At 40.6% G+C, this 22,591-nt stretch overlaps 1 protein-coding gene across 4 annotated transcripts in view; it reads right to left on the reverse strand.

Annotated features, from left to right (window-relative positions):
- The window catches only part of CDK15 (cyclin dependent kinase 15), a 101,980-nt gene that overhangs the window by 55,896 nt on the left and 23,493 nt on the right, over nucleotides 1-22,591 (reverse strand). For all 4 annotated transcript variants that reach the window (XM_072121213.1, XM_072121215.1, XM_072121214.1 and 1 more), the window contains 9 exons: nucleotides 21,558-21,707; nucleotides 20,191-20,288; nucleotides 17,509-17,588; nucleotides 16,943-17,037; nucleotides 15,564-15,626; nucleotides 14,697-14,820; nucleotides 12,734-12,854; nucleotides 9,324-9,417; nucleotides 5,236-5,299 (listed from right to left, as the gene is read on the reverse strand). In XM_072121213.1, the coding sequence (XP_071977314.1) occupies nucleotides 5,236-5,299; nucleotides 9,324-9,417; nucleotides 12,734-12,854; nucleotides 14,697-14,820; nucleotides 15,564-15,626; nucleotides 16,943-17,037; nucleotides 17,509-17,588; nucleotides 20,191-20,288; nucleotides 21,558-21,707 (889 nt within the window). The remainder of the gene's footprint in view (nucleotides 1-5,235; nucleotides 5,300-9,323; nucleotides 9,418-12,733; nucleotides 12,855-14,696; nucleotides 14,821-15,563; nucleotides 15,627-16,942; nucleotides 17,038-17,508; nucleotides 17,589-20,190; nucleotides 20,289-21,557; nucleotides 21,708-22,591) is intronic.

Genomic DNA, 22,591 nt, shown 5'->3' on the forward strand with positions numbered 1-22,591 from the left:
AGAATAATGCAATACATTTGTCTCATCCGTATGAACGCCATTTGCTCAGGTCACTTAGTCACTTCTTTTTGACTCCACACTTGATAAAGTCGGGTGGATTATACATGTCTTGTACACATACAACGGGTGTATTATTTTTATTGTGCACAGACAGGAATCTGTCAGTACTTCTCAGTGGGATAAAGCAGCAGGAAGTGTCTCCAAGAAGATTTAATGTTATGGTAAGGGAGCAGTGTGGAGACCTTTCCTGCTGGCAGAACGCCGCAGAAGTGTGTCTGTCATGTGATGACAACATGTCAAAATGATGCTGGTATTTCACAACAAGTTCACCGAGGCAACCTCATATCACCATGAACAATAAAAATGTTACTAAAGAGAAACTAAGTCATCACCTAAAAACTGCAATATAATTCCAAGTAAAAGTTACAGCTGAATATTATTTACAGCTGACAATCCACAAGGCGGTGACGATACGCGTGGGGCAGTAGCCTCTCCCTACACTACACAGCAGGGGATATTCTATATGTTTTACATGACTTGTACATTTATTTAAAGGGAACCTATAAAGGTAGAAGGGGTGGTAGGTGGATGGATGGGACGTGAGGATAGCCCTTTTTTGGGCTAATCCCCACGTCCTGGGTGTCTTTTACAAAACTTTATTACATATATATGCAAATTTTTTATGCGGCTACTGGGCGTGGAGTAGCCGGACATGAGGCTACTAGTCGCGGCTACTCCACGCCCCAGTAGCCGCGTTACTCCGCCTACCAGTTAATCTTCGGCACGCAGCTCCTGGTAGCTGCGCGCCCTGGTCCGGGTCCCCTGCGTTCTGCGGCGGCCGCGTCTGCAGGGCCGGAACTACTGCGCATGCGCAGTAGCCGGTGGACGCGGACGAGGGCGCGCAGCTACCAGGAGCTGCGCGCCGAAGCTTAACTGGTAGGCGGAGTAACGCGGCTACTGGGGCGTGGAGTTGCCGCGACTAGTAGCCTCATGTCCGGCTACTCCACGCCCCAGTAGCCACATAAAAAAATTAGCATATAGATGTAATAAAGTTTTGTAAAAGACACCCGGGACGTGAGGATTAGCCCAAAAAAGGGCTATCCTCACGTCCCATCCATCCACCTACCACCCCTTCGACCTTTAGAGGTAGAATCGGGGTGGTAGGTGCCCTTTAAGGATCTGTATTTATTATTCATTTGTTGCCAGCATGTATTTGTTACCCCCGGACCTGGGCTGTAGCTGGATGAGTTTCAGCCACCATTATTGCATGGTAGCTTAGGTATTCATGCAAATTGCTCTTTTTGTGCTTTTTAAGTGTTTTTAATGCCTACCAATAAACTTATGACATGTTTTATACTGAATATTGATTAGCCTGTTATATAACACCAGACCTGGTTTTTCGGTTGCAACTTCACATCTCATCAGTTTTTTGCATCAGTTATTTTGAGCTTTTGCACAGAGATAAGGCATAATGGGAAGTTTTTGGCCTGGTTTTGCCTCAAAATAACTGATGAACACAACTGATTAAGCAACAGAGATCAGTGTAATGATAAATTCGGTTGAATAAAGATGTCCATCCTATAACCCCAGAGTGTTTTGAACCAGAGGAGGGCAGGAAAAAAGAGGAACACAAAAAAGACAAGAATGCTGATGCCTTCACATAGGGGTTAAAACTATCATGGGCCCTGGGCTGTATACATATTATAGCCCCTACAAGTCTGGAGTCACTTGCTACATATAGTACTAGAATTCGGCTTCTTGGGAAATGGAGGATGTGTGCCCTCTACCTGCTTTTAATCTGCAGTTTCAGAACCTTTGGAGAATATTTAAAGGTATTGAAATGACTCTTGTGTACATGTGTATTAAGAGCAGGAACAAATGTACAAGGATTTCATGGATGAAGGTCCTTCTCAGTATAAAATTTGGTGGGTACTTTGGGAGGTCATGGGCCACTTAGATGTCTCTAGGAGGACTTTTTTTTATAGCTTTTGTTTAAAAAAAGTAACAAATTTACTAACTTAACTCCTCAATGATCAGATCAGTTGTTATAGCTAAGCGGCACCCTTTGTTTAAGAATGTTTTTCTGTATAACTCTTTTATGCCTATATTGTATATAATTATTGAGATATAATTAAATAACATGAAACTACAAAAAAAAAAAACAGTTATGTACAGGCAGCAGTGTAGTTTTTCAACAATGAAGAAATGGAAGGATCGCCTCCAGTCTGGAGAAAACAGATTTTTGTCTCCCTCTTCTGGTTGAAAATAGAATAAACCAGTTTACTTTGTTAGCATTTTGAGCAAAGTTTTTCACGTAAACTACTTTTAAATACGTTTGTTTAAGGATTGCTTTGTCCTCTCATTAGAGAGCTGGATCACCAGATTGGGGGCCCTGCTTCTCCTTTTTCATGGGAATGGACATAACCGAGCACGGCGCTATAAGCATGCAAAATCACTAATTTCTTGTGAACAAAAGTGACAGATGACCATAAAAGACAATCATGAGACTGTATCTGCAGTGAGAGGACCATTCATACCGATTAATGTGTCTCTGGATTGTCTGTATAGTGAATTGAATGTGAAACAGAGCAGGCTCCTCGATAAACAGTGTCACAAGCGTCACCCCTCTTTCAGGTGATTTTTCTATGGTCTGATAAATTACCCAAAAATGTGTTTTTTTTCAACCCATCCTGCTCTACTTTCTTCTGACTCTTAGAGACTTGTGATGTTTTCTCATGGTTACTATAGGACTGTAAATTAGCTCACCCAGTTATGCTGGGATCTGGGATCAGGGGTGTAACTACAGTGATAGCAGCCATAGCAGCTCTATGGGGCCCATATTGTCAAGGGGCCCCGGCATCTGGCGTATTGGATGTGAATATGCTGCATGTGTATATTTGTGATGTGTATATGCTCTAAATGGGTATGCATATGTGATGTGTATATGCTGTATGTCTGTGTATATGATACATGGGTGTATATGGTACTGTATGTATGTGTGTATTTGCTATATATATGTATATATATTGTGCGTACACTGTATTATATATTTTAAGAAGTAAGTGGGGCCCAGTTCAGAAGTTTGTTATGGGGCCCTGCCTCTCCCAGCTACACCACTACCTGGAAATAGAAGCTCAGCTCACAGGACCAGAGCATGACCCCAACGTATACTGACGGCCAGGCTCCTGCTGGAACAGCCGTGGGCAGTGTAAACGCCAACCACCAGTGTAAACCCTTAGATGATCCTCTCAGTGTTTAGCCGCAACGTCAAAGCTGCTCTTGGTGGCAAGACACCCACACAATAGAGCACACAGGATATTTGCCGAAACATGTTGATCGTTTCTGTGGTTTTAATCCAAGTTGTGATGGCTGAATCACCAATAAAGATTGGCAGATTTATGGGAAAGAGACGGCATGCTGGATTTCCTCTTATCTTTTTCATACTTGGACCTCAAATTTTCTGTGCACCATATAATCTTTCCCAGCAGCAAAGATGTGAATGAGCTCCTTTAAATAAAACCCATGCATCTAAAAATGCTCAGAGTTTTCCCTGTGCCAGGGGTGAGGACCGCAGCAACAAACTGCAGTAAAGCTGGTGCAGCTCCAGGCAGCGTCTCACACAGAGAGACTGGTGAGAGGAGACTCAGGAGCTGAAGAGTAGTGATGGGCAATCCGGCTGCATCATTAGGTGCAGTGAGCTGCATCATTAGGCTCGGCTCATTAAAAAAGTGAGCGCTCCTCACCCCTCCCCTCTCTTTAGAAAGCCGGAAGGTCAGGTCCTGGAGCGGTGAGACACAGTGGCCCATATTTACTGAAGCCCCTCCGCCACATTTCTGTCTGACTTTGCATGTTCTGTTATGTGCAAAATGAAGTGAAAACTTGTAAAAATAAATGTTAAAAAAATATAAATAAAAAATAAAACACAGAACCACCATTATGACAGTGAAAGCTTTTCATTTTGTTAAATATTTAAAAAAAAATATATAAAACTCTCACATATTTGGCATCACTGCACAATCTATTATTTAACCCGCTGAAAGGACAATGTAAAAAAAATCCCTGATGAATTGTGGAAAAATCCAGTTTTTTTTAATATCTCGTTGCCAAAAAAAGCTTCTTAAAAAGTGATCAAAAACTTGCACTTACCCCTGAATGGGGTATGTATGTCAGATTATTGAAGACCGTGAACCAGTATTCAAAAATCTGCAACACTTGGCCAATATCATTGTGGTATCATATGGGAGTTGCAAATATCACCCTATGCTGGATATTACATTTACAATTCCGCCTGTGACAGATGAGTTTTTCACTCCGCTATGAGACATCACTAAGCCAGATTTACTAACCCGGTCCTGTTGTGATCCCAGGGTGAGTTGTCCGACAAGGATTCGGCTTTGCTGCGATTCACTAAGATCGTGCGCCCGAGTTCCTGCATCCGTCGCTTCTGCGCCGAGGTCTGCCGGAGTTCACCTGCTTCTTCCCGGTGCTTAACATCTACTTTATTGCTAATATAACTAAAATAAACATACTATAGGGGCGCTATTCCAAATTTGTAGGATGGAGTATGAAGGAATGCTCCTTACTAAATTTAATATTTAAATTTAGTAAGGAGCATTCCTTCATACTCCATCCTACAGATTCGGTATAGCGCCCCTATAGAGCCCCAATTTTTTCCTTACTTCCTCTGTTGTATTACACACCAGTCCTTAAATAGGACACTGGTTTTTGGAGCTGCACGATACTGTTGGTGGTTAAAAAATCACAGGACCTTCCTGGATTACCCCACATTGCGGGTTACATGCAATTGTTTATTGCTGAGAAGGTGAGCACCCCACTCATAAACTATATAATAGGCGACGTTATTACCCGAGGCGCTGCCCTCTGTTCTTGTCTTTTCTTACTATTTCTTTTTGTTCCATTGGCAGCCTAGTGGTGGTTCCTGCATCTCCTGATTGACTGCTGTCAGATAAGATGCTGTTCTATGTCAGGTTATAGCTGCAGTACATCACTAGCCCCACACACTTAGTACATCACTAATACAACCTGCCTTTTGGACATCTTCTGACAAGAGACAAACAGAAGCTTCTGGAGCCAGCACCAGTCCCCCAGCACTGTAACACAAGGGTTACTTAAGTTCATGTAACTTATTTTAACATTTTAAAGGCATTAAACAAGCTCTGTGTTCATGCTTTGCATCTCCTATAATTTATGGTTCTGTATAACAGATCCGCTCACCAGTTTTGTAGTTCGGAAGTTGTGATACCCCAGGCCATGTTTCTTCTGTTGGTGTCCCTATAACCTGAAAGATAAAATTTTCCATTACTTACCCTGTAAGAATAATGACCTTTATAAAGTAAAATTCCCTCAACCTGGGTTTCTGGCAGATCTATACGTTCCCTTCAGGTCTAGTATACTGTAAAACACAGATGAGTCATCTGATAGATCTAAAGAAAGCAAACGTTCAGTGCATTATGCATGCTAAAAATGACATCTAAGAATGAAATGGTTTTATGAGCTTCACTATACATTGGCTGTCTCCCATCTCTTTTCATATAGATTAAAGGTTCTCTCATTCTAAAATAAAATACATACATAAAAGAGCTTCTAAAGGTATTAACCTCCCCACACACCACCCAAAAGATCTACACTGGTCTATAACATATTTGTTCTTTTCCATATTTGTGTGTTAAATATTTTGACTCCCAGGTTTCTTAGGCTGGGTTCATACCACGTATATATTCCATACGTGTCCTTACAACAAAGGTTACACATACAGTGGGATATGTAATCCTGTTCCTCCCACGTAAACATTGGATTGCAGATGTTCAGGGTGTTTCCCCCAGTGATTTCAACGGACACTGGAGGAGGGATGCAATACTTTGACCTCCATTGAATGTATATGTCCCTCTGAAGGAGGAAGCAAGATAAAAAGATGTAGCTTTTTGCTTCTTTCCATCAAGTATTTCCGGCTGTATGCAACGTATAATGTGCAGACAGAGGGAAAAAGGTGCCTCAATCTGCCACAATGTCATGGGTGATCCCGCGACCCATATCACGGGTCGTGGGCTCACCTGTGCTTCTGTGCTCCTGCTGGCGCGGCGCCCGCGCTTCTTACATCTCCCGTCTTCCTCGGCCATGTGGGCTTCAAAATATTTAAAGGGCCAGCATACTGCTAATTGGCGCTGGCCATTTTCAGGAATTCTATTTAAGCCTGCCTCTTCCTGCAAACCCAGCCGGATCTTTGTGCCTACGTCATAGAGAAAGCCCCCCTGCAACATTCCTGAGTATGCCCCTGAGTTCCCGTGTTCCTGCATTGCTGTGTTCCTGTGTCCCTGTGTGTTCCAGTCCGTTCCCATATTCCCGTTGCCCTCTGCCTGGACCTCCCGTTGCTGACCCCTTATTGAACTTTACCTTGCATCTCTGCCGCCTGTCCTGACCCTTTGCCTGAACGTGACCACCACACTGTCTTCTGCTAAGGTACCTCGACCTAGGCTGCCACTGTGGGCTAGTCGCACCTGTGGAATGAGCTGGTGGTATCCTGCCGCAGCAAGATCATCCCGCTTTGCGGCGGGCTCTGGTGAAGACCAAGTGCCACTTAGATTCCGGTCCCAGGTGTCGGCTAGTACCACCTCCTGCGGTGGTCCAGAGCATCCACTGATCCCAAATCCTGACACAGTATACGTCTATGCACTATGAACTAAAATTATGAAAACATGTATTTATCTCCAAATCAACAAAATAATTAAGATAACAGGTGTTAAAATGTGACAAATTTATTGCCACTGGTGGTTTAATTCCTGTAAGTCTCCATACGCTTTAATTGGAGAACTCTTATTTCCTGACCCTTAAAAAAATTACACATCCTGAAAAAATCAAACCCCCATATGAATGTGGTCAAGAGAATAGATAAGCACTGAAAGAATAGAATAAAAAATAAAAACTGGAATTAAGTGGTTAGAGTATTCATCAAGTATTAATTGAGGCATCTTGACAGGGGCAAAAACTTTTTCTCAGCACTGTCATAGATATACCTGCTTTATAAATCAGAACATTTCACTGATGAATTCCTGTATCGACAAATCATTCAGAGGGAAGAACAGTTCCAGACATATAAACAGCCATTGAGCCTCTTGTTTTATTACTGCTAGACACAAACCTGACTGATCGACTGTCAATAGGTTTAGCAGTGCACCACATATAGCCTAGGAGGAAATATAAAACCTAGAAAAGGAAAGCGTTTGACTTATTGGTAAGGTCTGATGAAGATCAATGATTCTTTTCATAGTCCAAGAATATATACTCAGTGATCAAAGCTTACACCCTAGGATGAAGGACCTTCTGCTGACTGTGTGGGAAGACCAAGGAAAGGTCAAGCAATAAATAAAACATTCAAATTGATGGGACATGAACAAACAGCAGGAACCTCTTCTTCCTCTCCACAGGTTCATACTGCCAGTCTACAAATGTCAAAGTAGAGGGCACACAAAGCAGTTTCATGACAATTTACAATATTACAAAATACAGTACCAAAAATAATTTGCAAGAAGATAACTTAATTAATGACATAATAAAAAAAAATAATTTCTTATTTTTATTCATTTTCATAGTACACATTTACAGTTATGTAAAACAGCAGCTTAAAGGAAGGATCTCCTATGTACAGGATAAAAATGTGATTGGAGAGGATCTAACTGTTGGTCCCCCACACCAATACAGAGAATGGGGGACCCTAGCGATACAGAGAATGGGGGCCTCATTCTTACTAATGTGTGGAGCAGGGTCCTGCTGCTCCATCCAAAGCTATGGGAATGGTCGAAAATTGCCCAGTGTGCAACTATCTCCGGTAATTCCCGTTGCTTTCAAAGAGAGTGTCAGAGATAGCAGAACGCTCTGCTGAGCAATTTTTACACTCCTATCATATTAAATCGAGCACCAAGATGTATAATTGTTCAGCCACTCCACCCATCAGTGCAAATGGGACCCCCGTTCTCTGGATGACTGGGGGCCCAGTTCTCATTATTGTTGGGACCCCGTTTTCTGGATCGCTGGGGGCCCAGTTCTCATTATTGTTGCGGGTCCCATAAATCGGACCCTTACATATCACCTTGTTTTTCCCTAGGGCAGTGATGGTGAACCTTTTAGAGACTGAGTGCCCAAACTACAACAAAAACCCAACATGGCAATTTAAAGGGAACCTGTCATCAGAAGTTGGCCTGATTAACCATTACCAGTATGTTGTCAAGCAGTTGAACAACTTCTAGATGAGGCTTCATTCATGGCCCTGCTTGATGTCATCACCCTTCCACTTGCCCCCTCAGCACTTCCCCTTCCCTCTGCCTGCTGTAATCTTAGAGCAGCAGGGAGTTTCAGCACACAGAGAGAGGGGGAAGTGCTCCTGCACAAAGAAGGATGCCATGTGTAACAAATATAAGAAGATTGCCACAGTCACTGTGCTTGGATCTATGATTAAGTGCCCCTGGTTTATTATGATGGGTTTGATGGGAGATTTCTTTTAATTGCTCTTGCCCTCCTCTAGAATTGCCACTCAGTGGCTACAATTGACTACTGGCTGCATCACGTCTGCAGGCAAATCTTGGAAATATTGCAGAGCAGATAGACTTGTATATTGATAAAACCATTAACATCTTTTGTAGAAAACAGGAAAACACAAGGGTAGCCAGCTCTCAACAGTATTCAATTCACTTAATGCGTGTCTCACGGTGCACAGGAACTTGTCGGGAGCCTGACCGAACTTAAAGCCATAGAAAAAGAAAATTGATCCAGCACGTCATGATTCAATGGTAAAAACTTTGTTCTTCTTTATTTAATCCATTTAAAAGACGAATAATACACCATGGATATAACAGTCAAGCGTTTGGGCACAGGTGAGAGAACCTTGATAAAGACACGTGGTGTCGAAATGCATCGGTCTGTGACCCTTGGCTATTTAATTCATGGTGTATTGTCTACAAATGGATTCAATCAAGAAGAACCCTAATCCACTAAAATATTTTTAAAAAATAGTGTGAGCAGAAGGGTAGAATACATAGGCATTGTGGCGGCAAAACTCATGAAAATGTAAAAAAAAAAAGCTATGTTTTTAAGTATATTTTTGCACTTTGTAACCATGGTGAATGCAATGGGACTGATAGTTTTCCTGGCAGCCCAGACCACTCTCATTCTACCCCTGGCTTGATCATCAAAAAATCCTCATCTTCTCACATCAGTTCACTATGACACTATAAAATTGAAATGTCCAAAAATTGTATTGTTTTTAGTATTATAGCATAAGAAAAAGACGTAAACTAAACTTGTCTACCTACCGACCATATCTTCTCAAGTTGCTCAAAGGCATCCGACACACCAGAGAATGCTGGGTAACCCTGAAGCATTTCTATAAATATACACCCTGCACCCCTGGAATGAAAAAATAGGGAACCAGTTGAGTTTTGTCATGGGGGGGGGGCACACAAGATTGCAAATTTTTTAACCTGTTTGTGATTGACATACAGCTGTAAATGCATCACACTTAAAACCTTTTAGATGTTGTGGTGACCTTTGCATATAGAAATTTCTATTACCAAACTCGAAGCATCACCCCCCCCCCCCATGATTTTAAGACGATGGCAATGTACAAAAGATCAGTGTTTCTATTAAAATACATTAGCATAAGATAACAAAAACCACAATGTGGTATAATCAAAATAAGAGAGACTTGCAAAATCATTTTAACATTCTATTTATACTCTATAGTGAACAGCACACATTTTTTAAATTAAAAATGTTAGAATGTTTGTTTTTGGCTTCCCCCTGAAAGAATTAATCAACTTCTGTAAATAAGTAGTAACTTCTGTAATAAGTAATAACTTCTGTAATAAGTAGAAACCGCAAAATCATACCATCAATAAATACGCGTTAAGTGACAGTTTTTTGGAGCACACGGCATAAAAAACTCACAATTTCTGACACACCCTGGACTTTTTGCCCCTGCGCAGCACTATTTGCAAGTGAAGAGTAACAGGGAGGGCAAGTGCGGAGATCAAATCTAATCAAAAAATGATTAGATTTAAATTCCAGCGCACAAGTGCTGTTCTGGAAACACTTACTATATAAGCCCCAAAGTGTCTTGCAAAATACAACTCCGCTCCAACGATGTAAATGTACAAAAAATGTACAATTTTAGGGAACATATTTCCTTAAAAAAAAGGCACAAATTCCATTACCTGTAAACAAAATTATGCTAAAAAGGCGAAAATCAACAAGTAATAACATGTAAAGAAATTATTTTCTCTGTTATCACAGGGCATTATCTTCTGCTGTATAGAACTTATGAAATGAGATATGGATCAATTACTGGATGAAATTAATTAAGTGGCTATTTCCATCTGCTAGAGTGAGTGTTTTATTCCGGAGTTATATAATGAAATAAAATGGTCCTAATTGGATGAAAAGCAAATTTATTAATAACCTAAACATTTTTAGGATGAGCTAATGGGATTTACTGCTTTCTAGAAGTCATTTTTAGTGATTCAATTTACTGAACTGTGGATTCACATAAGGACTAATATTGTTTGTAGACAGATAATGCTACATGGGCTCACAAATGTTTTCATTCCCCTGAATCTGGATTTTTAGTTTGTTGCTATTAAATTTTCATCTTGAAAATATCAGTATCAATAGATTAGTTTTTTCATAGCCAGCTATCAAAGGAAATATACCATCAAAATCAAGCATGGATAAACCAGGGGCACTTACTCACAGATCCAGACACTCTGACTGTGGTAATCTTCTTATATTTGTTATCCACGGCCCCTTCCCAAGGAGCCCTTTCGCCATCCCACTGTGTGAATACAGCAGGAGGGGGGAAGCTTTCCTGCACAGTGTAACACCCTGTGAAGCTGACGCACAGAGTGGCTCTGGTAACTTTCCCCTAGAGCCCCTATAGGGCATTAGCATAATTTTAAAAGTTGATGTATAGAAGCAAGGAGTCCATGGATAACAAATATAAGAAGATTACCACAGTGACTGTGCCTGGATCTATGAGTAACTGTCCCTGGTTTATCATTCTTACAATATTTTGATATGTAACCGAATATATGTTTTATTTTCCTGTATCTGGCCATATATTTTATATATAGCATATATCTGAGGATATTCATAATTTGATCTAAGCAACAGATCTCTATACAAATAATCATCCAGTACCCCAAAAGTTTGTCAAATTTGGTTGACTTTAACCTAATCTTTAAACGTGCTGATGTCCATGATGTGTCTTTACGTACACTAAGCGATATAATCATAACTGGACATGCATATGAAATGACATCACTTTGGATCACTCTTTTATCTATTTTATTGTGATCTATAGTAAAACAAATGGGAGCCAATGGCATTACAATTGTTTTTTAAATGTATTTAATAATACAGAGATATTGAGGTGCAATGTCATTTTAAAGAACCTTTACAGACTATTGAATTCTTGTAAAATAAATACGCTCAATAAAAAGTACAGCGAGGGTTAACTGCAGAAGGCACCTTGTACCTGAGTTACTAAAACAGCTCCTTTCTTTAGCACCTACATCTGCTCTGTATTCTGTGCCATCGTCCACTGCCAGGATAAAACAGTTTGTGTTATCTTTCATCCTTCATACATACAGGGGGTGAATGTACTGGAAAGCTTAGAACATCATTTAGATTCTGACTATATGCTTCGCCTTCCGTTTCATTTTGCTCTTCATCGCCTTGTGTCTTGGCGTGATCCCTATGTCCTCCTGCCCTTGATTCTGTATCCAGCATCTCTATGAAGTGCATACAAAGCAAGCTGTGCCTAAAAGTAGACAGCTTCCTTCTGTGTAAGAAATAATCTTGTACATAAGGGGATCTGTCTATATCATTTAGAAATAGAATTTATGGATTGTAGTGTATGTTAGATACCTACATGAGTGGTGACTTGCCACTTTATTGCATGCTGATATTGTTTTCTCTGTGAATTCTAACACACAATTTAAAAAGAACTTGCTATTCAAATTAACCCACCCAAAATAAATATTTAATTAAAAAGCATTGCCCTTATCCCTTAAGGTGCTTGCACATGTGGCCCTTTTAACCCGTTTTTCGGCCGTTTTTAACCAGTCTATTAAAAATGCATACATATGACTGCTTTCGTCCGTTTTTATCTTAGTTAAGATAATTGGGAAAAACAGTCAAAAACTGATGCGTTTTCAAAAAACACATGCGTTTTTTTAACGGACTGCTTTAAAACGGTCAAAAAACGGGTTCAAAACGCCACGTGTGCCACAGCCGCATTTTGCATTTTTGGTGCATTTATAAACACATTGCAAAACACATGCATTTTCTGCGTTTAGCAGGTTTGAATGTGTGTTTTTTTTTTTTTTTTTAATTTCTATAAGAATAAGCAGCTGTTTTAGATTACATTTTCCCAGGTGCTCACACTTCCAGAAATGAAGAAAATGGATTTAAACCAGCACCAATCACACCCTATGGGAACTGGAGCATGGCCAGACACGGCGGCTGACAGATGACAGAATAATAGCCAAAATCTATTTTTACCATTGCTGATACCACAATAAGCTGCCACCAAGTAGCCATTCATTTTTATATAGCAAAAGTCAAGTAGGTAAAATAGGCAAAAAAAAGTAACAAAGTTAATTCCCTCACTAATAAAGCACAAGCACACCTTCTATGGCATACAAAAACAAAATACCCTACTTACCAGATATCAAGGTCAGATGAATAATCTGTAGCACCTAAAAGCACATCGGGTGGACGGTACCAGAGAGTGACCACTTCTGAGGAATAGGTCTGGCTGGGAATAGACTTTGCACGGGCAAGACCTATATAAACCAAATTTTAAAAAAATGTCTTTGTAAGGAAGGTTAAAAGCTCCTAGTTCACATCACCAGCGAAAACAGCATTCAACACCTCCCATCCTTTGAAAGTTGACTCTCTTATTCCAGTGTAGTTGTAATCTTCTCTATAACCCGTGCTATTCCATACCAATCAATGTCATTTTTTTTCAGATCTCTACTGTCAAATAATCAATGCCAGGCCATATGCTCCAGCTCAGGCCCACCAATTTGTCACTAAAACCTTATTAGCTTTTTGGGTCCTGAAACCACCCTGTAACTTTGCTAATTCTACTGGGTCTGAGCAGACAGTTTGGTGTCGCTCACCTGACTCAAAAAACTCAATTATTAACCCTTCCTCATTCCCACACATCCACCCAATTTTCCTCTATCCTTTTATGTGGCTGTGGGAGAGCTACAGTAAGAGGGGCATTATAAGTGGGCGGTTTCACAGGAATGAGGCACACAACTGTGTAGAGAACATATTAAATCGTCCGGCACACTGCTCCATGCATTCCAATGGGCAATACGGACATCTATGTACATGGCTGTATTGACCACCGTACCGTACTGTACCGTGAGCGGGACGTATAAAAATATATAGCATATCCTATCCTCCACTGTATTTCCCATCTGTATGGCCCATAAAAGTCAATGGGAACGTATAAAATATGCGATAAATATCTGCTGATTGCGGCTGTGCAGCATATTCTACCATATATATGCGCAGTACCCAGCACTGGAAGTGCATTCTGTCATCCAGCCATCATTTGTCAGCCCACTGTATTTTATACGGATACGGTACGGATACAGTGCCATACATTGCCTTACGGCTGCAATACGTCCCGTATTTAGGGCTAGAATACAGCCGTATATACAGAACAGAAAAAACCATATGGTCGTGTGCATGAGGCCTTTTAGTGTTACACTATGTGGGGGCCACTAAATAGCAACAGGGCCAATAAGGGAGGTCTTTTACTTGGTGATGACACAAAGGGTGAGTTCGGGACTGATGGGGGAATCAGGGCAGGGATTACAAACTTATATTTAGGGGTATGAAGTAAGAGTTCTGCTTACAGAGACTGCCAATTAAGGGCGCCTTGTAGGTGTGTAGAGACCTATAGCCATAGACACTCCACTAGGAGAACATGCAAATAAGTTTTCCAGGATGGGGTAAGGAAAACCAAAACTCTTTTAGCTACCTTGTAAGGCAGCCCCCTTGAATCAAGCAAGGTGATATGACATGATACAGAATTAAAACCAAACCAGTATATCTATTCCCGGTGACAACTGTAGGAGCTGATATATGGCTGGCACCTGGGCATAACAAAAGGAATTGCTCAGGGTGTAGCCAAGCTCAATCCCTGTAGCCTAAGGGGGCCAATAGTTCCCTATGGCACATATAAGAATAACCACATTGCATCCTGTAGCATTACAGCTTCCATTCATGAAGAATAGATACTAATGGCACCCAACAGACAATTCTCAGTTATAAGTGCAGTGTTTTTTTTTTCTTGACTACAAATATGAGAAACGCTCTAAACATAGCTCCAATCCGCTTTACCCAGCACCAACTCCTTAGTGCCTTTATTAGCCTATAATGTCACGGCTATTAATATTCCGTGTTTCCAGTACGTTTGTGGCTAATTACTCCGCTGGCTAGAAACATGGAAGGGCAGATTGCAGCTTTGATAAAAGAATCCTGTAGTTTCCCCTTGGATATTGCAGACTGTACATCAAAGAAATGTACCTGAGAAATAAGACGAGAAGCCACAGCCCCTGTTGTTTCAGCTGCTGTGAGCAAAATAGTCTTACGAGGCCGGCACTTACCAAAGTCAGCCAGCTTGAGCTCCCCTAGGTAGCTGATGAGAAGATTCTGCGGCTTTAGGTCCCGATGTAGGATGTGCTGGTGATGGATATAGGCCAGACCTCTGAGCAACTGGAACATGAAGAGCTACATGAGGAGATAACAAGTTTCAGATGAAAGGAATACTTTTTTCACTTTGTACAGGACTTCTCCTATAGTTCTGTTTAGAGTCAGTAACACATCTCATGCTGGTACCAGGCTTTTTCCAATTACTAAACGAGACTGCAGGCAGCCTAAATCATATAGGTTAAAAGGACCATATCGCTGTAATGTGCCTTTACAATGGTCCTGGGAGCTTACACAAGGTTCCTAGTTACAAGTGTAATCAAATGGTTTCTGTGGTCTAGTTTTAGGACATATGCCACCATGATCAAGCATTGTAAACCAAGCGCACTGACATGCTGATGTGTGCCCCCTCTGGCTCCACTCTTTTTTAAGCATCCTATGCCCTTGTTTTTAAGGGGGAAAAAACATTAAAAATTATGCAAATGAGCCCGGGGGCTCCAGGCTCCATTAACACCTATGGAGCCCGGAGCCCCTCAGGCTCATTTGTATAATTTAAAATACTTTTTTTTTTTTAAAACAGGGCCTAAGAAGCTAAGAGAAGAGCAGATCTTGCCACACCAGTATGTCAGTGTGCTTGGTGTATAATCCTTGATCCTGGTGGTGGATGTCCTTTAAGTGAGTTTTTTGTCACCTTGCATCGATCTCTTCCTTAAATCCACTACTGTCAGGGATATCACCAGTGGGCCAATCTGGATATATCCGACACCCTATGCTCATTCCCTCTTTACCTCTCTGCTACTACTACCAAGTGATGAAGGTCTTACCCGCACATTGTAGGGCAGGAGTCCACCTGGGTGCTGTGTCATGTACTGTGACAGGTCTGTATGCTGCAAGGGGACAAGACACATGGTCAGAACTGCCTTATTCACACATAACCAAAACATTAACACAAACCATGTGTAAGATGCTTATAGTGGCTGATACAGATTCTCATATGGACCAGACACGTTGATAAATCTGGTGCAGCATACGACTGTCTAGTCCAACTTTGCACTTGTAGACACTTTTGATGTTCTCCAAGGTGTACTGCCAGCAGTCTGTGCCCACTGTGCACACTCCTCTTCTCTCCAGTCTAGCTGTAATGCCACTCATTCACATCCAAGCCTATCCACGGACCTAAGGTTTATCCTTTCACCTCAAGCCAGTTTGACCTGGCCAGGTCTAACACATACCTGGTGATAAGCAGTCCCCGATTACGACAGTTTTTGTGCCCTGCAAAGGTGGCCTGATCTGTTCCTGTGACTTATTAGTGTCTCCGCTCTGCTCCAGTAATCTAGTTTGGTTTTGCTGTGGTTCTTTGAAACCCCCAAAAAATTCTCAGCTGCCTGTCCTGGAAACCTGTTACCCAATAAAATAGAATTCCTTCTTTTATCTGAAATCTTTTCCAATTACTTATAAAATAAATCTCATCCAAAGGCATGTGAAAATGAGGAGAGAAGAGTCATATTTTCCATGAGATGAGTCAAGTTTAGAGACTTGAAGGGGAGAGTCACTTCAGATGCCCCTAACCTCAGTCCTATACTACCTAGAAACATGCTAACATGTTTTTGATATCAAATCTATAAGAATATATGAGAATTTCTTTAAGTTAGCATCAGGCTTGTGGTTCTGTGAGTTACAGGAACTGTAACTTCATGTACCTCCTGTTCTGTATCTCATATAGCCACAATCCTGATGCAATATTAAAGATAAGATTCTTAGCTTCAACATGAAACCAGAACCATGAATCCAAAGTGACACTTCCCTTGTCGCCTATAAACTTGACTCAACACTCAGTTCATTTGCATATGGCCTTTGATTATGTTTTTATAGGTAAATCAGAAAAATTTCACATAATTCTGGAAATGTCCTTTCATACCCTACCTGAGGGTGCTGGAAGTTTAATGGGTTAAAATCTGGTGAGTCCCTTTAACTATTCTCTGCCTGGCTTTCAGCTTGATCTGCCAGCTTAGTCACCACCTACAGTATATAGGGGTAGAAAGGGAGTTAATTACCTTGTAACCACTCTGCCTAAAAGACCAGAGCTCTGTATTGGTGTTTGAGGGTCCCCTTAGGCAACATCCTCAGGAATGGCCCAAATGAAGTCAACATTCACATTACACAATGTAAAAATAAAATTAAAGACACCAATATAATCACTCACCACATATTCAAAGACGAAAGTCAGCGTCTCCCTAGTTTGAATGATGTCGTGGAGAAGGACAATGTTTGCATGTTTCAGGCCCTTCAAAAGAGATGCTGAAAAGGGATGCAAGTATAATTTTTAGGGCGCTGTCATGTGGTACGTTTTTGTTGCGTTTTCATTGCGTTTTGAAAGGCATTACAACAGCTGAGGAGAGGTGATTTGCCTAATTACATTACTGTTGACATTTGCATTTACAAAACGCAGAATAAACGCGATGTTAAAAAATGCGTTAATAATGCATTTATGTTAACACTTTACACTGCGTTTGGTAAACGCAAATGTTAAAAGAACTGTAATAAGGCAAATCACCTTCCCCCAGCTGTTGTAACGCGTTTCAAAACTAAAATGCACCATGTGACAGCGCCCTTATGATGTTTTAGACAAAATTGGATGTCATACAGGTTACAAGGCTATGGCTTCACATTAGGAAACCTTATATAAATGAGGGTAATTTCATATCTATAATTAGGATAATGGACTCATTTCAGTTATTAAGTGCAGGTGTCAGAGATTATGGGCATTACCTTCTCGGATAGCAGTAAAGGGTACGCCTTCCTCAGCTTTCATACTGATGACTTTTAAAGCCACAAGCTGTCCATTAATCCTGGAGAAAAATCAGACAGATGGGCTGCATTTCACTATCTAATCAATTGCTCTAAAGAAACAAGAAAAAAGACCTATAACGTTAGTCGCCTGCAGAGCTGTCGCAGACAGCACATAATTACAATACTTGTAGTAGCCAGCAGGTGGCAGCATTGTAATGCTCTTCCAGTGCACCATGCTGACCTGCACAGCTACTAATGGGCTACAGGTACCAGTCCAGTAGAATTCCCACAGCCAGGATGCTACATATTGCTCACCTTCATGTTGATGTAATTTTTATTAATCGAGTAGAGATATGGAAATCTACGAAAAAGATTTGTGATATTTGAACAGAATTGCTGCTGTGGAGTTGCTAGCAGTAGTGGATTATAACATAGGGGTGCAGCCTGTGGCCCATGACCAACAAGATCACTCATCAAGTTTGACACTGCTTTGCAGAGATAAAATTAGGGACCCCAACCCTGAAATCCACATGTGCACCTGCTCTCTGCACACATGTAAGCAAGAGCCTTTCCAGGACCTTGAGAGTGCATTCACACAATGCGTTACGTCACGTTTTTAAATGCGTTTTTGACACATTCCAAAAACTTCATTCAACCTTAAGAACATGTTGAAATAACATTGCTTTTCCATTGCCTTTGCTAAAACGCAATGTTACTTCAACATGTGATTAACGCTGAAGCCTTTTGAATGCATCAAAAACAAATTAAAAAAACGCAACGCATCGTGTGAATGCGCCCTGAGGGTGTGTCCACATGTTCAGGTTTTCAGATGCAGTTTTTGAAGCCAAAAGCAGGTGTGTAATGAGTGAGGATTATCATTGAGAGACATCTTAGTCATAGGTCCAGACACTGCGACTAATAATCTTCTTATATTTGTTATGCATGGCCTCCTTTCTTCTAAAGTCAACTTTTAAAACATATGCTTATTAAGGTGTTACCAGAGCACCTCCTTGCTGTAGCTTCACATGCTGTTACAATGTGCAGGAGCATTTCCCCCTCCCTCTTTTTGTGTAAACCTCTTCTGCAGTGAGGAGAAAGAAGCAGTTAAACTGCAGAACTGAAAACTGACAGAACAAGCTTGGTTGTGGCACAGTTTGCTGTATTTATTGTATGCATAAAAACATATCATATCTGTGCATAGTTAATTAAAAATTAAAACAAAACCTGTAAAAAAGAAGCAAATTAACTTCATAAATCCCTCCTCGTGACCTGCATTCCGCATGGAAGACTCCAGGGGATTACAGAGCAATGAGTTTCCGTACATTTATTAAATCAGTCACAGTGGAGAATCAATAGCGCTGGTTCATTTACAGCTGCGGACCAGTGCTGTTATAAATAGCTAATTCATTTGCATGGCTTCAACCATGAATAGTGCTGTCAGGAGTGAACACTTGCTGCATTTATCTCAATGTTCTAAAGAAGTGACATTCTAATCAAACACAGTTGTAACGGTTCACGTGTTTACAGCCATAGTCATATAACGGTCATCCCAAGAGTATGTGTATGTCTTGGGTCGCTTAAAGCTGTTGATAAATGTAGTAAAATTGTTTTAAAAAATTCTAAGATGGAGACTCTACAACAATTCCGACCAGCACAAAATCAGCCAGAATGGTTTGGAGGGTAGGACTGGGAGAGAAGAGTTAATTGCAAAAGTGTAAAGGAAATCTAACATTTGCTTTTATGCATTATGAAGCAAACATACCTTGAGAATGCTGTAGCTACACTGATGCAGAAACATATCTTGTTTAATCCTTGAAATGAGTGGTTTTGCTGAATTATAAAATTATGATAACGAGTGTCTGTCACTCCTTTGGCTGCCCTGGAGCTTCTCCTCATACCCTAATTATGCACTTCCCCAGCCTTGTCCTGCCCAACATAAGCCGAGAACACTGTACTGTATTCACTGTGTTGTCCCTGAAGTAATCCATCACTGCAACATCCCCCACCTGCTGTGTATGAGTCCACCTGCACAGGTTGATTAGTCCTGTCTGGACAGTTCAGTAATGTGTTTATGTAGGCAGCCAGCCTGCACCATCTTTTCCAAGGTCCAGAATTTTCTGATTGTTTTCTGAGCAAAACCAATATATGTTTCTGCATCAGTGTATTTTCAGCATTCTCAAGGTATGTTTGGTTCACAATGCATAAACCTACGGCTTGACTCATTTTGCGCTGCAAGACGGTAATTCAATACCATCCTTTATGCATTTGCGGTACATTTTGAAATGGAAAGCAACCGGAACAGAGAGGGGCTTGTGCCAATTGTATCTGTGTTTCTTCTGCAACAGCTGATTGGTTAGTAGCACCACTTGTTTTGCATGTAAGCAATGTAAATCCCCTGTATTTTTTGGGAAACACAGATGCATATAGCATAAGTACCTTGCTGTACCGGTTGACTGCGTCTCAAAAAAACGCATTGCAAGTGCAACTTGTGACCGTGCCCTAATAGAAGGGATCCGCATATTTTGTTGTGAAGGTCCTTTTCACTCACCGTAATATATGTTTTTTTTCACTCCATATACAGATTTTTTTTTCTTTATGATCATAAATAATAACTGAAGAAAACACAGCCTTGCAATAACCATTAATATGAAAAAAATGTACCTGCTTATTCCTTTATACACAGTTGCATAGGAGCCCTCACCCAGTTTTTCAAGATTTAAGTAGGAAGAAGCATTGCCAAACGGGAGGCCTTTCCGCTGCTGTAATTGTAGCATGAAAATATTAGGATTAGGATTAGAAATATAAGTAATCTTACAGAACAATGCATAGATTGTGAACATAGGGAGATGTAACAATCTATCAGCCAGAATACCGGTGTTATTTGCACCTAAAATGCTGCGCACCTCATTTATTGAGGGTTTTAGACCATTTTTATGCAGATTTCAGTGTTGTCTGTAAAAGGGGTGTAACCTCATTGGGACACAGCAAACTAAACCAACTGATAGGAGGCGCAAAGTACAATCTTATACTGAACCAGATTAATCATCCAGCATCAGACACGGGGATTAATCTGGTGCAGCAGAGAACGGTCTAGTTCTACTATGGTCTAATGACCAACACATTAACACATTTCCCCCATAGAGTATTCACATCCTTTCAGAGTGATGTTATAAAAGATTATTACACACAACATGCCTTACACACAACAAGTATTAAAGGGAACCTATCAGCAGGTTTTACCACACTAAACTATTAGTCTCCTCAGGAAAGGAATGGCATTTCATTTCTAGAATTCCCTCTAGAAATCTCACCTGTTAATCTATAAAAATCCCCCTCAAAGTCAGGCAAATATGACTCTTCTCATCCCATTTTCTCATGAGATGAGTCGTGGTTAGTGTTTGCATGGGTAGTTTCACTTAAGAAACCCCGGTCTTCTAATCTATAGAAAGTAGGGTCATGTTATTGGTGTCATGTTAAAGCTAAGAATCTTATCTTGCAGATTACATCAAGCTTTAGGTTCTGAGATTCAGAACTGGACACACAGGTAATTAAAAATAAGTGGGAACTGGATTTTTATCTGCAGCTTGCATTTCCAACTATTGAGTTTGCCGGTCTGTATTTCTGGTTTTGTAGCAAAGAACCAAAAGCATAATGGGATCCGAAAGATTGGACTCTTATCTTTAATATTACACCAATGGTATATCTCTTGGTACTAAAGAAAAAGATATGGGCTTCTGAATTGACACTTACCATGCAATCACTAAACTTAACTCATCTGCCTGACTCTGTAGGGGGGGCTTTATTTTTTGTAGGTAAATTAATGAGATTTCCCTTAAATGAGAGAATTCTAGAAATAACATTTCATGTTTAGTGGGATAAATCTATTAAGGCACCTTGCAGAAGTGAATCTCTGAAAGAAAGTATGCAATTAGCTTCAATATGTCTGATTTAGTATTACACAAGCTATTTGATAAAAGGAGATATAAAGATATGCTGCCATGGCTTATAACAACTATAGCCCCACTCACCCACTGAAGCCCTTGTCCCAAGTTCTTCCCTTGAAGCGGATCACTGTTGCTCCGAGCCCTGAGCGATCGTATTCTCCGCACTTGGACTGTGTGATACCACTGGGGTGGAAGAGACCGTACGGGACATGGGACATCATTGAAATCTGTAAGCTGAATAGAATGGTGGCATTATGATCTATAATTAGGGTATTTCGGGAATATGAACCTCTGATACATAATTCTTTTATAAATAAAAGAATACAACAAAAATCAATGTCACAAAACAGCGCTTAAATAGTTTGCTTTTATGATTCACAAAATTTTAAAGATTTTCTAAAGCAAGCAGGTTATCTCCAAGATGGCCACCATCTACAACTACAACACTCATGATCCCTCAGTTCTCAGTAACAGTTCCTCCCTCTTATCCTCTGCTCCCTGTGATAACAGATAACAGACTGTCCTGCTCTGTTACCATAGTAATGATGTGTGTAACTACCATTACTGCACATTGCCTCCCTGAGATGGGTTTCACGACAACACTGGTCATATTGGATGCACTGCAACCAATCAACTTCAGCCAAACATAGTGATAATCACATGACTTGTCTAGACAGATGCAGGACATGTGATGCCGACATGTGACCAATGACCATCTTCTGTCCTGTGTCTCCCCCACACAGGGACAAAATCACAGAACTGGTTAAAGGGCCAGTAGCATTTTAATTCTCAATTACTGTGTATGTCCACAACATTTTTTTTTAAGGGAAGCAAAATTTTAAGTAACAATTCATTACATATTGTGTTAAATTCTTATATTATTTCTGGAATAGCCCTTTAATGGAGAGCATAAGAGATTGCAAATATTACCAGATATATTATAAGTTTATAACGTATAAGCTGTGTTTGTGTCTGGCATCGGAAATCATTTAGATACCATGAACGGTCCTGGAAACACAATCCGTATGACATGAACCATCCTCTTCTCACTCTACACAGATAGTCTGTCTACCTGTGCCGTTCTTTTCTCTCCTAACTATTCAGATGGTATTTTGTCA

Source organism: Engystomops pustulosus, chromosome 8 (assembly GCF_040894005.1).
Source record: "Engystomops pustulosus chromosome 8, aEngPut4.maternal, whole genome shotgun sequence".
NCBI lineage: Eukaryota > Metazoa > Chordata > Amphibia > Anura > Leptodactylidae > Engystomops > Engystomops pustulosus.